Source organism: Mixophyes fleayi, chromosome 8 (assembly GCF_038048845.1).
Source record: "Mixophyes fleayi isolate aMixFle1 chromosome 8, aMixFle1.hap1, whole genome shotgun sequence".
Classification (NCBI taxonomy): domain Eukaryota; kingdom Metazoa; phylum Chordata; class Amphibia; order Anura; family Limnodynastidae; genus Mixophyes; species Mixophyes fleayi.
This window is the reverse complement of record NC_134409.1, coordinates 121,270,738-121,288,097: the sequence shown is the minus strand read 5'-3', so window position 1 is coordinate 121,288,097 and position 17,360 is coordinate 121,270,738. Positions and strand designations below refer to the sequence as shown.

The 17,360-nt window shown below is 39.9% G+C and overlaps 1 protein-coding gene across 3 annotated transcripts in view; it reads right to left on the bottom strand.

Moving 5' to 3' along the window:
* The window catches only part of PTPRG (protein tyrosine phosphatase receptor type G), a 393,194-nt gene that overhangs the window by 41,769 nt on the left and 334,065 nt on the right, over positions 1-17,360 (bottom strand). For all 3 annotated transcript variants that reach the window (XM_075183332.1, XM_075183334.1, XM_075183333.1), the window contains one exon: positions 8,922-9,013. In XM_075183332.1, coding sequence (XP_075039433.1) covers positions 8,922-9,013 — 92 coding nt within the window. The remainder of the gene's footprint in view (positions 1-8,921; positions 9,014-17,360) is intronic.

The following is a 17,360-nucleotide window of genomic DNA, read 5'->3' as shown; positions in this document are numbered from 1 at the left end:
TGACCAGGGCCCTATCTGTGTGGAGATTGTATGTTCTCAAGTGTGTGTGTGTGTGGTAGGGAAATTAGATTGTAAGCTCCAATGGGGCTGATGTGAATGAGTACAAATCCTTTATCCAGAGCTGTGTAATAGGAGTGATGCTATATCAAAAAATATATTAATACAACACTATGTTATAGAGTGTATAGAAAAAGGTTAAGCGGGAACTGATATAAAGCCTTAAATGTCTATATTGAATATAAAACCCTTAATAAACAAAATAAATCTCTACAAAAACATACTGGTAGGTTAATTGGCTGCTATCAAAATTGACCCTAGTCTGTGTGTCTGTGTGTGTGTGTGTGTGTTAGAGAATTTAGACTGTAAGCTCCAATGGGGCAGGGACTGATGTGAGTGAGTTCTCTGTACAGCGCTGCGGAATTAGTGACGCTATATAAATAAATGGTGATGATGATGAAAAGTCTGTTTTATTCTCATCACCACCAGACACTAATGGTAACATTACAACGAGTTGACCTGTTGTTGGGGCGGAGCGCATCCAGATACGTTCTCAATCTCCTCACTTTGGCCAGGTCATTGTTGCTAGAGTATGGACGGCCTGGGACGGGCCTGACGTTGGTGGCTGGGTAGCACTAGTCAACAAAGCTGTGGGGCATGAGCGATTTACTTATCAGCCCAGAAAGATTTTAAAGTTTGGTCTATGTGGGCAAACTCGAGATTTGCAGTACGGTTGTTGGCAGCTGACTTTGACCCTGATTGAGTGTTTGTTCCCCCCTGTTGGGGCTTTGGGTTGCCCCTCCCCTTGTGTGCTGCCTACTCCTTTGGTGGACATTCTGTTGTCCCCCCCTTGATGTCCTGCTCCCCTGCAGCACTCAGAGCGAGCAGGTTGGGACCATCTTAGCAGTAGGATGCACCGTGGTACAACGGTGATATGTCTGTTTTACTATAATGTACTCTCTGTCCAGCTTAAAACGCAGTATGTATTGGAACTATGTCTTATTTTCTTTTCTTTTTCTGCATGGTCTTTAAAACTTGAAATAAAAATGTGATTTAAAAATAAATAAATACTGCAACATAAAACAGCTATGAACAGGTCACTAACTTCGAATACAAGTTGACCCCATATGAAGAGGTATCTTATAATGTTCATCATCTATATCAGGCTCTTTAAGTATCCTTACAGTATCCAGACTCATCAAGAAGGACAAATAGGCTTCCTCTTCACACAGACCTAGGGGTATATTTACTAAAGACCGGGTTTGTAAAAGTGGAGATGTTGCCTATAGCAACCAATCAGATTCTAGTTGTCATTTATTTAGTACATTCAACAAAATGACAGCTAGAATCTGATTGGTTGCTATAGGCAAGCAACATCTCCACTTTTTCAACCCGCAGTTTGGTAAATATAACCCCTGGTCTCAAATCTCTTTAGTTCTGATGAAAACAAGTCTCTTCCCTTCTGAAGCAAAGCATTCTGGGTGTGTCATATACATGGCAGTCATTTTAGACTTTGCATGACAATAGTCAGTGCCAAGGCAGAATTGGTATCGCATTTTAAATTCCCCAACTAGAGTTGCTGGATCCGGCTGCATATCATTTTGTCAAATTGGTACAAAAATTTCGCAAATTTTTACATCAACTACAAATAAATTTTAACTTTCTTTAATGGCAAACCTCGGATGTCAAAATTTTAACTTCAAACACTGCAGGGTTCGCTGTTCGAATAAAAAAAAAAAAAAAAGTTAAAAAACTTTTTTTTATTATTTAAAAAGGTATTTACAAATAAAAAAATAATTGAAAATACTAATCCTAACGCAAACAGGAACCATAAATCGTAAATTAAACGCAAAGTGCAAATATAAAATGGGGGTTTATTGATGATTGTACTACAAGCGTTCCTGGTCTTTTCGAACTGGTTCAAAAACTTTTCAGCATTACTTTCTCAGGAATATTTGCTGAGCTCACAAGACAGCTGCCTCCACTGTGTGACTGCTGTACTAAAGTGTCATTTTGGTTACGAGACAAATTAAACAACTTGTAATTGTAAGGAGCCAAGATAAAGGTCCCATAATTACCAACTGTCCCTTATTTCCACGGGAGGTCCCAAGCTCTAAGGGCCTGTCCCGGATAAGTATATATTTCTTTTTGATATTCAGCAAATGCATAGTACACATGCGTATACCGTGCGTGTTCAATGCAATTCTCACTATCTAGTCTTATTCTCTGGGACATAGAATGTAATATTTATTGCAGAGGAGACCATCTGTCAGTCAGTGCTCTGCGTAGACGACCAGGTCAGCCGCAAAGTGTGATTTATAATTCATTTGGATTGATGGGAGATACACATTGAAACCTATAGAAATTACCCCAAAAGGTTAGGAACCAGCTCTACATTTTATGAGTAGTATCTAATTCTTCTTCGTTCTATGGCTCTGTTAAATGTTCCTGAATTTTCCTGCATGAGACATTGCAGATGTCAAGACGATCTGAACTATTAACATACACAACACTTGGGGCCATGAGAGGAAATTGGGGCCCAGGTGCATTGGCTTCTTGCCCTCACCCCACACTCACCTGCCCCCCATTTCCCCCAGAAGCTATAATCTGTGGGTGGATATGGCTGAAGCCTTAGACGGTATTCCCATATTTATAATCCGCTACTGCTAAACCGGGGTACACAGTACCTACCTCCCCACCCCCCAACGACTTTCTGCACCCCCGCCAACAATAAATTCATGTAATGTGAAGTAGGAAAAACCCCTCTTAAAGCTGTATTATCACCTACTGTAAAATGTTACAGACAAGCTTCTCCTCCTAGCCGAAGCCCTGGGATATGGCATGGATAATCCAGAGACGGCAACCAACCACTCGCCACTATAAAATGGGGGAGGTGATTGGGAGGGCCAAGCCACTCCCATATCCCCATGTCCGATTTAGGCTGGGTCTCTGACACAGAGGAGACCCTTGGCTCCGGTAAGGGGGAGCTCGCTTGTAAGAATGGTTTCAGTAGATGGTAATGGATCTCTGTTAGTTGCTACACTGTGGCCTACAGAATTACATTTATATTCCTCATCTCTTCCCACTCTGCCATGACCGCTGCCTCGCTACCACACGGATTACCTCTTCTCACTCCCGCGTCCAGGACATTGCCCTGGCTGCTGCTCACCTGTGGAACGATCTCCCGTGTCTCCTATGCTTCTAGCATGTCCTTAAAACTAATTTCTTTATTCCAGCCTAATACTCCTCCTCCTCACCCCTTTGCCTTTGCTTTCTCTTCCACTCCCCCACCGTTGTCACCCTATTTGTGTCTTCTCTTCCCTTTAGAATGTAAGCTCTCACAAGCAGGCCCTCTTCCCTCATGTTATTCGTCTACTCTTCCATCACCCTCTGTACCTCTTGACCTGCTTCCTTAGCCCTGCTTTCTTGAGCCCAGGCCTACTTCACGCTGGTCATTACCTTCACTCACTGTCCCATAAATCACTTAATCTCAATACCAAGTTATCTGTGTCATCTGCTAACTACTAGATGTCTGGTCTTTGTATTATTATGTTTAGTCTATTAACTTATTACTTATATAGTATGGATTGTTGCTGTCTGTGTATTGTATACTAATGTACGGCGCTGCTTATATAGAAAGGATAATTAAATAATAATAGTGCAGCTTTAAACATGCACTTTTGTGTTTATGTTAAACTTTTTTAAAAAAATTTTTAAGGAGTGCATTCTAATTTGGATAGGGAATTGCAAACAGAACATGTTTAGGGATTATTATGTGCAGCCTGGAAATAGCAGCACAAGGTGAAGGTCAGATACAAGTCCTCCTGCTCACTGATGGGAAACATATTGGAACCAGAGAAAATTGGATATGGTTTCCCTTTCTTCCGCCTCTATGTAATGGCTTCTAGGGTGCGGCTTTCAATCAGTGTTACAATCACTTCCATTTAACCTAGGTGGGAAATACTTGAGTGGGTGCAATAGTTGGGAGGAACGATGGAACATTACAGCTCTCAGAACAAATTCCACCAACTATCCTTTCAAACGTGAGGGATGCGAGATAGAAAACGGAACGTACAGAAAACGATGAAGCAAAACAAAATCGGCTTCAACGTATTCATCTGGTGTGATGCTATATCTCATGAGCTTTTATTCAGAGTCTGTACTGTGCCTGAAATCTCTCACAATGTTACAAATCAACTTAACGGAACAACATAAAGAGTAAAACACATTAATTCCGCACAAGACTCAGCGTAACGTTTCTATCTATCACACGTAGAGTTTAGGAATCAGTCTAGAACTGTCACACATAGAGGCAACGCTGATGGCTGTGCACAGAGGCTCCAGATAGGAACGGGTCATTGATTTTATCACTAAATTGATACGCTGTATTTTCATGAATGTTGGTTCAGTACACAGAAAAAGGCTTGCTGCACTGTGTGTAGAAGTAGGTACACTTCCGGATATAGAGAGAAGCAGTAATCTGGGGCCTGAAGGGAACTTTAAATAAATAAACCCCACAGATGCGTAGAAATTAAAGTGGAACTTAGCAAGAAATACAATCATTTTAAACTGCATGCAATGCTAGCTACACATCTGTCACTCTGTCCTCGTGCAGTTTTGGGACCACAAACATAGGGATAATGGCCACGTAGGGATAATGACACTGTTTGGCCAGAATGAGAGGTATCTACCCATGCATTTTATTGTGATAGATAGGTGTTTAATATGGATTTACAGCAGTTCTACATAATCCCTCGCTCACTGAGGTCTGACGTGATGATCTCTCTAACAGTGGATGATTCTGTTCTCTACAGAAAGAGAGCAAACAAAACTACTGTACGAGAATAGCTCTGATCAGAAGCTCTGCTGTACTTTAGAGCTAACTTAATATTAATATCTATAATAAAACTAATATTTGCCAAAGAAATGCGTTGGGTATTTTTATTTTATTACTCAGATCACAGATATATCATTTGTAGGCACGACTGTTGATACCAGTAAAGGTTTTGTGGCTATCTTTTCAAAAGGTCTGTTTAGAGAAAAGCAGCCAGCAGTGACATCACAGCTTGGTTTGTAAACTACATCTACAATCATGCATTGCACCCATAAAGAATCGCTAAACAGTATCTGGTTCAGCTACTGACTAAATCCTGCCTGCACAGAACTGACATTTGCAGAGAAGATAACAAAGAATGACACTCGAGGTGAGAGGGGGTGGGGCCAGACAATCCTTAGGGTTGTCATACAATCGATTTTCTCTCAGTGTTCTTGTAGTTTGCTGGATTATAAAAAAAAAAAAAAAAAAAAAAAACAATAGCTAGAACTTTAACGTAAATAGTGATTTTTTTTTTCACTGCTCAATAAAATTGATCTATGAGTAATTTGAGCTGTTTAATCGCCTATTGGGTCTCAGTGGTTTATGTGATTTTCAACTGGGCAGAATTTTCCCTCAGCAATTTTCGCCTAGTGACCTCCGCTACATAATTGCTGCTGTGAAAGCCCAACATATAAAATCATATACTTATATGAGACGTGATTAAAACACGGAGAAGAAAATGTCAGTGTGAGTAGTCCCAGGGCAACTAAACTAAACATGATAGATAGAAGGATTCCAAGCAGAACTGTATCTAACCTAGAGCTCACATATACCTGGTTGTATAGGACAATATATATGTTTAAGCAAAATAGATGTAATGAAAGCACCATTGTTTGAAACTGACAGTAAAAGGACTAAAACAAAACGTTGCTTTATAATACATTACTGCTAAACCAAGACAGTTTATTTATACATTCAACATACTATTTCTGTCCCATCCCCTTACTAAGAGCAGACATTCTATATATCTGTGTTGGGAAATAAACTTCTCTTTTAAGCATCACTATGGAATGGGGAATGAAAGACAGTGCACATGTACATAAATAATTATACAACATTAGTCAAAAATTGCACGATCAGCGTTCCGATTCATGTGTGGACACTATACATCAGACACTCAAAACTTGGCAATCAGACTCACGGTCCTGCCAGGGTCCAGAAAAAAAAACCAAAAAACATATCTCCGGTGCCCTCCTCCCTTCGCACTGAATGTTGGGCGTGACATCATCACACCCGACATTTGCAGTGAGGAGCGCACAGAGAGGAGCCGCAGGTCAAAGAGAAGAAAATAGAATAAAAGAAGACAGAATTGAAGAAAGAAGGCAAAAGAAAGGTAAGTGAAGGGGAGCAAAAGCAGCATGGAGGGCACAGTGTCAAGCATCGGGAAGAAAACATTAAACTTTATTTTTGTTTTTTTCTTAATAATAAACCTTACAAAATTGCATATGAGAATTTTTCTTTTTTGGTGGCCCACACAATCGTAGACTTCGATTCTTCGGCCCAACTGGGGTTCATAGTTTGATATGCCTGCAATACATGTTTTACCTTCAGATCTGTGCTCTTCATCTGTCATAACCATCGGCTAAAAACTGTATGGAAATCCTGATTGTCAGTGCATTTATACTGCAGAGTTGGAACAACATCGTTCCATCTTTGAACGAGAGTTTTATTCTGGCTTAAAAAGCAAATGAAACAATAGAATGTGCTTTGGAACGATCGTCCTTCATCGTTGCAGTGTACACATTACTGCAATATTGGGTCGAACAGTCGTTTAACGGGTGATTGGCCCGCTAGTCGTAGTGTGTACCCAGCCTAATGGAACACGTTCAGCTTTTCTATTGGAGATTTTTTTACCTCAGCTCTTTGGGCATTGTTGGTTGACATTTCTAACGAAACGCTCCACCAAACTTTTAAGACTGAGTAAATTTAAATGATCAATGCTTCACATTTGACAATTTCTATCTTTAAAGTTCACTTGTCCTTTAAATGCAAGCACAGATAGGCTTATTCAGAGGTACATTCAATAGTTTGTAGGTGTAACAAGTTACTTCACCACTGTACAATTTGGTAGGCAAAAGCAATGTTGCTGCATGTGCCGCTTAAGCAATTAATAAATTCCTTTTAAATAAGTCATGGAATGGAAATGAGTTCTGTTTGATCCTTTGTGGCTTCACAGCAGCAATATTTAAACATCATTAAATATTAATTCCCTCTAATGAAGGCGCTGTATAGACTTTATTAAGCCGAATAATACGGCAAATAGACATTTGGATTTTGACTTACAAGTCTCAGACAAAAACACACACTTGAAAAGACAGGAACATCAGAAGTCTGTACTGCAGCTGAGACACAGAAGAGGAGAAATTCCTTTTCTTTTTTTTTTCACCCTTCCTTAAACTTTTAATTTGCCATCCATCTAAGGGTTGCTAAGGTATGATTATACAGACAAAGGAGGAAGGAGAGATGTGAATCGATAAAAGCTGCCGACATTGATTAGTCAATGAGAACAGCGTTGAGAATTTTAATTACAGCTGGGAATCAAAACACTGTCTTGGATTCAAACAGCAGGGTCTAATTAGCAGATTCCCTTATATTTAACAATATGAATGTGGGGAGGACAACATATTATCATGCCTTTATATCCCGTTTACGCAGAGACAAATTGTTTTCCAAAAAATAAACCGCCCATTTCTCAAAAGACATCAACCTCTCACGGTAAAATGAGACCGCGAGAAAACATTAGAGGTGACTTCTGAACGGGTTTCGAAGTTTGCTTTTATGAACAACACACAATGATCACCAAATGGATTATCTCAGGGATTCACAGACACAATCTATACCTATGAATGGATTTGTGAACACTTGTTTATATTTTCATTTAAAAAAAAAAAAAAGTACTTTGTTTATTCATTATATATTTTAATATATTTGAAATGTGGACAAGAATAAACTAGGGGGCATATTTACTAAACTGCGGGTTTGAAAAAGTGGAGATGTTGCCTATAGCAACCAATCAGATTCTAGCTGTTATTTTGAAGAATGCATTAAATAAATGAAAGCTAGAATCTGATTGGTTGCTATAGGCAACATCTCCACTTTTTCAAACCCGCAGTTTAGTAAATCTAGCCCTAGCACTGAGTAACAAATTAGTATAGTCATCGTTAGTACACAATAGATTTACAAAGAGCAACCTACCCTTAATTAATTGGCATGAGGGTCCATATTTTGGACAAAAGACCATTGATTACCCGAATTATGTATTTGTTTTCTTAAAACTCCCCATTTACAAAAGCGACATTACCACATAGCAATAAATATTATTAGCATAGTGAGCAAAAACAATTTAAACTAGGTATAACTTCAATATCAAATGCACAAAAGGAGAATTATTATATGTCTGCAGAGAAGGAAATTCAGTGACATCAATCTTTCTGCAGACTGCATTTAAAAAGTTACTTCCATTGCCACTCGTCTCTCCTTTATGGTCTACGCTAACTGGGGCAGTGCGCGCAGATTTATACACATACAGGATAATATGTCGTCATGAAAGGGCTCAGATCTATATGAAACTGGTCTTTGTGACGCCAATCCCCCTGTAAACGAGGTACTAAGTAACTTAATTCACCGGCAAAGATGAAGGGGGCGAAATGATGGGATTCACATGAAGTGATGCGTGTTCCCAGTGACAGACAGAGATCATCTGGAAAACAGGATTGGGCAGGTGGTTGCACTGAAGGAGGATATAGGATTATATTAAACTTGCAGACTGTATAATGCAGTCATTTTCTACCGTAACTAAGGAGAACACATTTTAAATACCAGCAATAACACCACAGAACTAAGCACTAAATGTACCATTACCTACAGACAATGGAGGCAGCCATTTTGTGGGCTGGACCAATATCCATATAAATCCTTATGCCTGAATAGTGACACTGGTGTCCTGTGCATTAATAGGTTGGATATTGGTTCAACAGACAAAATGGCTGCCTCCGTTGCCTAGGTGACAAGTATACTTTACAGTATAGGCCTTTTATTTGCACTGTACCTGGAATGGGGATGATGGGTATGTTGTCATTGGGGACGACTCTTGGTGAGCTGCTGTCGTCCACATAGAAATGAGCGGTCTGAAAACACTTCCTGTACAAGAGAAGAGACTGACATTAATGACCCGATATTCAATTTATTGCGTGCTGATATTCAATGCACTGCGCTCATGTATTCAGTCAGTCACACAGAACCTCACTGCGTTTGCCAAACTCACTTCGACAGTACATGTACAATCTGTATTTCCACACGATTCCACCATCTGATGGTATTATCCCAAATCACGACTCGGAAGAAAACTTTTGCTTCTAACTTCGCAGTGAAAAATAGACATAAACATCTGGAATATGTTTCTTATATAAAGCCAAATCAATTTACATATATTATTTTACGACTGTATTTATGCTTTTAAACGTATTAGTAGTTAATCCTCAAAAAAAAAAAAAAAAAAAGGAGCAAATAACCACTCACATTCATAAAGACAGGCAAAAAAAATAAAGGAGATTTATTTAACATTATTTAACACAGAACAGATCCCGATTAACACCGCAGGGGGTAGACCATGTGTTTATCCCCAGACACAGCTGCTAAAACCCAGAGACAACATCACAACAGAAGTGGTCTATTAAGGCCTTTTGTAATAGTCCCTGAATAAAAGGCCCCCACACCACAAACACACAGTGACAGCTAGGACAACATGCAGTCATTTACCTGTACTTAAAGCAAAGCAGAGAGCACAGGCTGTTCATCATAGACAAGGCACTAAGCAGCAAAGCATTGAAAGCTCCCAGCAGCTTTTGCATGGTGAAGTTGAATGAGGCTTGGCACAGCGGCGTCACTGCTGAGCAGCCAGGGGCCGGAGTTGAATATATAATCAGCCAGTTCTGTGTGAGCTATTGTGACTAGAATTGGAGAGGGGGGGAGGTAAAGGGGGGGGGGGGGGGTCTCCTTGTCAGCCTGCAGTCCATAACAATGGACCTTCTTCTCTGCCCCACACAGACTAATGAACTGCTCTAAAGCACCTGGAGACCCAGGCGATGGGATCATCCATCATATTTTATGTATCTACATGTATATAATGTAAGGCTATTGAGCTCACTCTGTCCTGATAGTCAGTATTAACATGACCTGCTCCCTGCAAGACAAACCCACCAGAAGGGAAAGGGTTATTCGTTGCTATCGGCAGATCATGTTTTTTTTTTTATGGTCTCTTAAACAGTTTAATCATTATCTGTGTGAGGAAGAATTTTATGTTATATGGGGATGAACTTGAAAGGAACAATTACAATACCTGAGGCATTATAAATGGCTTTATGAAAAACGTGCTGGGTGTACATTGATGATCTCGTTACACCGGCACCTGTCAAGGAGTGGGATATAACAGGCAGCAAGTGAGCAGTCAGCTCTCGAAGATGATGTGGAAATCAGGAAAAATGGGCAAGTGTAAGGATCTGAGCGACTTTGACATGGGTCAAATTGTGATGGCTTGATGACTGTGTCAGACCATCTCCAAAGCGGCAGGTCTGGTGAGGGGCTCCCGGTATGCAGTGGTTAGTACCTACCAAAAGTGGTCCAAGGAAGGACAGCCAGTGAACCAGCAACAGGGTCATGGATGCCCAAGGCACATTGATGCAAAGACTAGCCCGTCTGGTCCAACTCTACAGAACAGCTACTGTAGCACAAATAGCTGAAAAAGTTAATGCTGGCTATGATGGAAAGGTGTCAGAACAAGCAGTCCAGTGCAGCTTGCTGCGTATAGTAGGTTAATTGGCTGCTATCAAATTGACCCTAGTCTCCATCTCTGTTTCTGTGTGTATGTATGTTAGGGAATTTAGACTGTAAGCCCCAATGGGGCAGGGACTGATGTGACTTCTCTGTACAGCGCTGCGGAATTAGTGGCGCTATATAAATAACTGATGATGATGATGGGCTGCGTAGCCACAGACCAGTCACAGTGCCCATGCTGACCACTGTCCACTGCCAAAAGCATCTACAATGGGCATGTGAGAGCCAGAACTGGACCATGGAGCAATGGAAGAAGGTGACCTGGTCTGATGAATCACGTTTTCTTTTACATCATGTGGTCGGCAGGGTGCGTGTGTGTTGTTTACCTGGGGAAGAGATGGCAACAAGATGCACTATGGGAAGAAGGCAGCGTGATGCTCTGGGCAACGTTCTGCTGGGAAACCTTGGGTCCTGGCATACATGTGGATGTTACTTTGACACATACCACCTACCTAAACATTGCAGACCAACTACACCCCTTTATGGCAGCGGTATTCCCTAATGGCAGTGGCCTCTTTCTTGGGTTGAGGAACATAACATAGTTCAAGGTGTTGACTTGGCCTCCAAATTCCCCAGATTACAACCCGATCGAGCATCTGTGGGATGTGCTGGAAACACAAGTCCCACGGAGGCCCCACCTCACATCTAACAGGATCTGCTGCTAACATCTTGGTGCCAGATACCACAGGACCCCTTCACAGGTCTTGTGGAGTCAATGTCTCAACAGGTCAGAGTTGTTTTGGCCGCACAAGGGGATTCTACACAATATTAGGCAGGTGGTTTTAATGTTGTGGCTGATCGGTGTACATAATATCAAAAGAAATCTATACACTCTTCAATATATATTTTTGGTGAACCGCTGATCTTCTGAACACTGTCCTGGGTAAAACCCCGTACAGAAGGGGATCGGAGTTATAACAACTTTAAGAAAAAAATCTGTTAAAACATGGTCTTCTTGTTGCCACATTTAAAAGTTATTGCCCTCTGTTATCAGCCAGTTTAAGTTCTGAAAGGTTCACTGCCCTGTTCATTAAATTTATTATACCGGAAGCCAAGAAAAGACAAATGATTCATCCTGTAGTCAAATATTTTGAATTGTTATAAATTCCTAAAAAAAAAGGTTACAATGTTTGTGTGTTATTAGGAATTCTACTTTTATAAAAGTAACTTTTATAGTCTATTAATAATATTGTGGATTAGTTCTAGGTAAGTGTCCTATTCCTAACACAAGACACACGCTTTAATAAATCTACCTGAATAGGTTTACAGTCACGTCCTACCTCCTTCGTATTTTCCTTTTAATGTCACCTCACCAGAAAAATACTGCTGTAAATTTCGGAAAGTAAAATGTCTTTGGGTGGGGGGGAAGCCTTGCCGAGAAATACACAGAGATAATGTCAACTAAACAAATATTTCCACTAAATAGCAACAATAATTCACAAGAAAGCAAATGTGTCCATGTTCGGTGAAGGTCACGGCTGAAGGAATGAACAATAAAATATGTGTTGATTGGTGTAAGTCTATGCGTGGCTCGGTGTTAAGTGACATCAGCAGTCTGGAACTTGTCCGCTCTCCATCTAATTCTCATTATTAGAATGTAACTGAAAATGGTTGATAAGATCGGCATCAGATTTACTATGCAGTTTGCACGCCTGCGGTTACAGTCTAATTTCTCCTCTAATCAATAACATATAAGCAGTTACCAGGAATCCAAAAACAATACCTAATATAGATTGTATGAAACGGCTCCGCCCTTCAGTGAAAAGAAAGAAAGGGGGCGGAGGAAATGAGCATATCATTTACATGTATTTTAGAAAATCAGTCCTTGTCCTATCAATTGGCAATACAATCTGTTAATGCTGAGGGCATTGTAAGTAGGTAAGGTCTATATATCTGTTCAAGACAGTTTGGGGTAACTTATCAAACCTTCAGAAAAGGAAAGCGGAGGTGTTGTTCATAGCAACCAATCAGATGCTAGCTAGCATTTATCCATTACATTCTGGAAAATAATAGCTGGAATCTGATTGGTTGCTATGAGAAACAGCTCAACTTTTCCTTTTCTATGCTAAATCTACCCTTTGTGTCCAACTATGCCAAAAAAGAAACACGCGGTTGTATGAAAAGTAATTTATATGATCCTTTGTGCAATTGTTTGTCATTATCGGTCGTTTAAATAAATGATATAAACATAGAGCTAGACTGTTAAATAGACCTTACAATGTGCAAATCAATAGATCATCATCATCCTCGACTTGAAGAGGGTTAATAATTTGTATTGAGCTGGGACAGCTGTGTAACATATAATAATATGTCACTTTTCATCATACTGCCTACACACCACATAAGCATAAGATGAGAACAAAAATAAGTGGTAACTACACCATAAAGACACAATGGTGGTGGAGGGGTTAACTCCCGTCGCCCCCCCCTGGAAGTAACCAATCAGAAGAGGTTTCCTCAAAGGCTGCCTCCATATGCAGAATATCAACTATGTCCTACCACTGTCAAAGACATTCACTGGGATGTGGAACATTGTAATTTAGTGGAAACTTAATGGTCCCCCAGGATACTGTTTTAAAGAATTACCATTACATGCATTTAAGTGAATAGGTATTATGTGCACCATTGTCACAGAAAAATTGCAACACAATCTGCTGTGTATATTTTTAAGGTTACAGTGTCTTTAAAAATTCCACTTTAGGGATAGGTGCAAACAAACAGATTTGTTTCCCCCAGAAAAATTCTCTGCAGACCTGCATGAAGAATATGAGTGGACCTGAAATCTGGCAATATGTATGTGACCCGATACTAAGCCTGGGGACAGACTACAGGTTTTGCACCCAATTATCGCAACAATCACACGATAAATGACAGTTAGGTCCAATATCGCAGTAGTGTGTACGCTCCAACGATCATGTTTTATCATTCCCACGCACATGATATTGTTTGATTTTATAAACGGACTAAAAATCTCTATAAACGATGTTGTTACAATCCTGGAGTGTGTACACACTCACGACCAGCAGTGTCCATAGATCTCCATAGTGTTTACAGAGTCAGGATCTTTTCAGCCGATGGTTATGACAGATGAAGATCACTGATCTGAAGGTAAATCATGTAAAACATGTATAGTGTGTGCACATGAATCTGAATGGTGATCGGGACTTTCAGTCATTGGTAGGATAGTTAATATCGCATCGGGAGAAATTTTCTGTAGTGTATACCCAGCCTAACACACATCTGCCATCCACACAGGCGTATATGAAATATAAAGCTCAAATCAATCAGAAATGATAAGCACAGTCCAAAGTGTTGGGACCTTATCAGAGACTTTGATTGGGGTAAATGGCTACTGTGTACAAAATCTAACCTTGTCTAACCTATCTCCTTGTTTACCCAACTATGCAGTCTTTAAGTTATACCCTGTTCACACTGCCTCAAAAACCCAGGTCTTTAGAAGGATTATTCCCTGGTCCGACCCGGGTAGATGCCAGTCTGAAGGGTGAGACCCGAGTGTCACCAAAAATTATTGAAAGGTAAATAGAAAAATTAAAATAAACATCACAAGAGGAGCCAATCAAAGCTCTTCTTGTGATGTTTCCAAGGAGATCCGGGGTCAGTATGAACCCAGGAATTTGCCGGGGTGGGAGGCTCTGTCATCCGGCAATATCCCGGGTTCATATACCCGGGATTGGCAATGTGAAAAGGGTTCAGTATTTTTTGTGCTAACTACGTTTTGAGTTTAGGATTTTTTTCATCTCTTTTCCCACTTCACATGAAAGGAGACCGTTGCGCCATCAACCTTAATCTATCAAATAAATACAGACATTTGTTGAGCAGCATCTCCGTTTCTATATGTTTGAAAGGACCATTACATTTTCTAGCATTTCTCTGTGCTGGTTGATGGCATACAAAGCAGCACATTAAGGTCTAATTGCACACAGGCAAGCTTTATATTATAATATATATTCTATTTTTTCACTGGCTGACAGAGGCGAGAAGAGGGGGTGAGGCTGGTGCACTATGAATCATTGATTCCAACCAGAGAAAGTGTTACCATTTTGCCGTAACATAATATAGGATAAACAAGGACATGATTGTAAAAGCGCGTGGTCCGTATACTGGTAGAACAGTAGGACGCTCCACAGCCTACAAACCATCATAGAGACATCTTCAAGTCTCAGTCCCTGTGTCATGTGACGTAACATTCACAGACATGTTCTCATTTCATCGTCAGCTGTAGAACTACAGAAGTCATTCTATCAACTACTGGTGCCCGAGAAACTCCGTAGACTCTACCAAACCACAAATTTGAAGGGGTTTTCACAATCAGTAAGGCACATTTAAGTATGGTTAGTTTAGTTTTTATTTCTATTTACCTAGATGATAATTCCAGCAATGACCAAGCTCCCACCTCAACTGTAATGATTTGACGGGTTTGCATACCTGTTCTTCCATACAGCTTTGCAGCCACCCTTGCAGACTATAATGTGCTGTATGTGGCAGATCATTAAGTTACACAATACAATACTATCACATATAGCCAATACAGTGCATCAGGCAGGCATGAAAGCCACATAGAAACGAGGGTCTGCAGACCCAATAAATTGTTACCATTCAGAGAGCGTCTACGGACGCAGTATCAAGACTCCGCTGAACCGTGGCCCGGAATCGCCAGTTAGTGTAAATAAACATATTCACTAGCATTATGTGGAGGAGTCATAAATGGCTAGGAGGGAGGGGAAAAATTAGCAGAAAAAGTCTATAACATAAAAATCTGGCCAGGCTGCCTTTAGTAATTCCTTGCTAGTAGACCATAGGATCAACCAGTGGGAGCTAGATGGCTCTATATCCTGTAAGAATAATGGTAGGATTAATTCAGCAATTTTTATATTGCAAACTCATTGTACTGTGGCAAATAACATTTCAAAGTGAGACCTTCAATTTTCAAATACAAGTCTGAACACAGGCCAGCAGGAAGCAACCTCATCTCCTAGCAAAGTTTTCTACAGAACTAAACCAGCATCACAATTTAAAATGAATAATCATCCAGTGCTCCAAGTTTCACACATAAGAATATCTAACTCACAACCAGGAATACTAAAAGGTTTCAATGGTCTCTCAATAAGAAATGAATGGCAGAAGCGATTACTGAAACGCTGGCATCAATAAATCTCAGCCAGACATTTAATGTGATGTGAAAGAATTCTGTAGCCTACAAGGTACAGTCTTAAAAAACGCAAAATGCAACAAAGTGGGAAACTTGGATTAAAACGCCATGGTGCAGCATTCGATTTATGGCTCTGCTTTTCTGTCGCTTATATCTGATTTTTTTTCTTAATCCACTGCTTCGTGTTTACTTGCTAAACCTGTTTTGTTTCATTATTATACGGGCGACTCAGGCTCGGAATAAAAAGATGTACTGTGCAACAAGCGCAGCGCCCTGTGGTTACAGGCGTCAGTTAACCAAGTCAAATTTATAAGAGGTAGTTAGGGATCGGAGCTTCAATTTAACTTGCGCCCGATAGCAATGAAGGATTTGTAGGGCAGCTTCTCCAAAATAAATAAAGGCTGCAGGTGAACTGTGCAAACCTGAAATCCCTCTGAAATATAATATAAACGGATATTAAAAAAAAAAATGCATAGCACAAATATTTCTGATCGTCATGTTACTATCTGTAGCGGAAAAGTCAGGGTAGGGGTTTGCACTGAAATTTATCTCAATGCTTTGTATATGAAAATAATACATTTTCTGTTTAGTGGTCTTTGAATATTGTTTTATGAGGCTCCATCTCCCTATCCCCTGGCATTTAGACAGCAGAGCGTACCCTAGTTTGAAAGAGGGAAGCAGCAGGAACATAATAAATATATGTTGAGCTCAGAAGTGTTCCGCACAGGGGTGAAAAAAAACCTCAGTGGCGAAGAGGTTAAAAAGCCTTTTAGGGGGAGAGTGCTTCTCTGTCTTACATCACTCTGAAAGGTGAAGTATACAGAAGCCCAGGTGGGAATGACAGGCTTGTAACCTTTAGTTAACAGAAATGTTAGGTGTACATTAGCGGATTTAATTATTTGATCTCCAAATATTTATAAAATATTCTTCTGCTGTTTAGGATTGAAAAATATTTAAACTTATCAGCTTCACTAAGGGTTAAATATTGTGTAGAGTTCAACAACGTTGTTTCAACAAAGTAAAAAAAAAAAAGGGGAGTCCATGCCAAGTTCTATTGTGAATAAGAATGGGAGGGGGGATTTAAGAGCTCAGACTATTGGCATTTCCAATTGAATTGATGTAGGGCAGCCCAAATTTCCGGGACACAGCTAATTAGGTTATAAACAATTATTTTTCAACCAGACGGCAGCAGAAATCATTTTATTATCAGTTAAGGGATATGGATATAAACGAAGAAATATATGATCCATTTGAATTACACTCATCCCTAAATGCTTGCCTCAAATAAATAATTTTTACACCTAGAATTTTTTTAAAAATTTCCTTATTATAACCGTTGTGACGATAATAAATGGTGATATAGTGTTACCTAGAAAATCTTTTGTCTTCACGGAACTATAAAGCAGACCCGCAACTATATTTATGTGAGGGCTCAGATTAATAACGGAAGTTTATGAGCAACATATTCCGTAAAGTCCAAAAGTG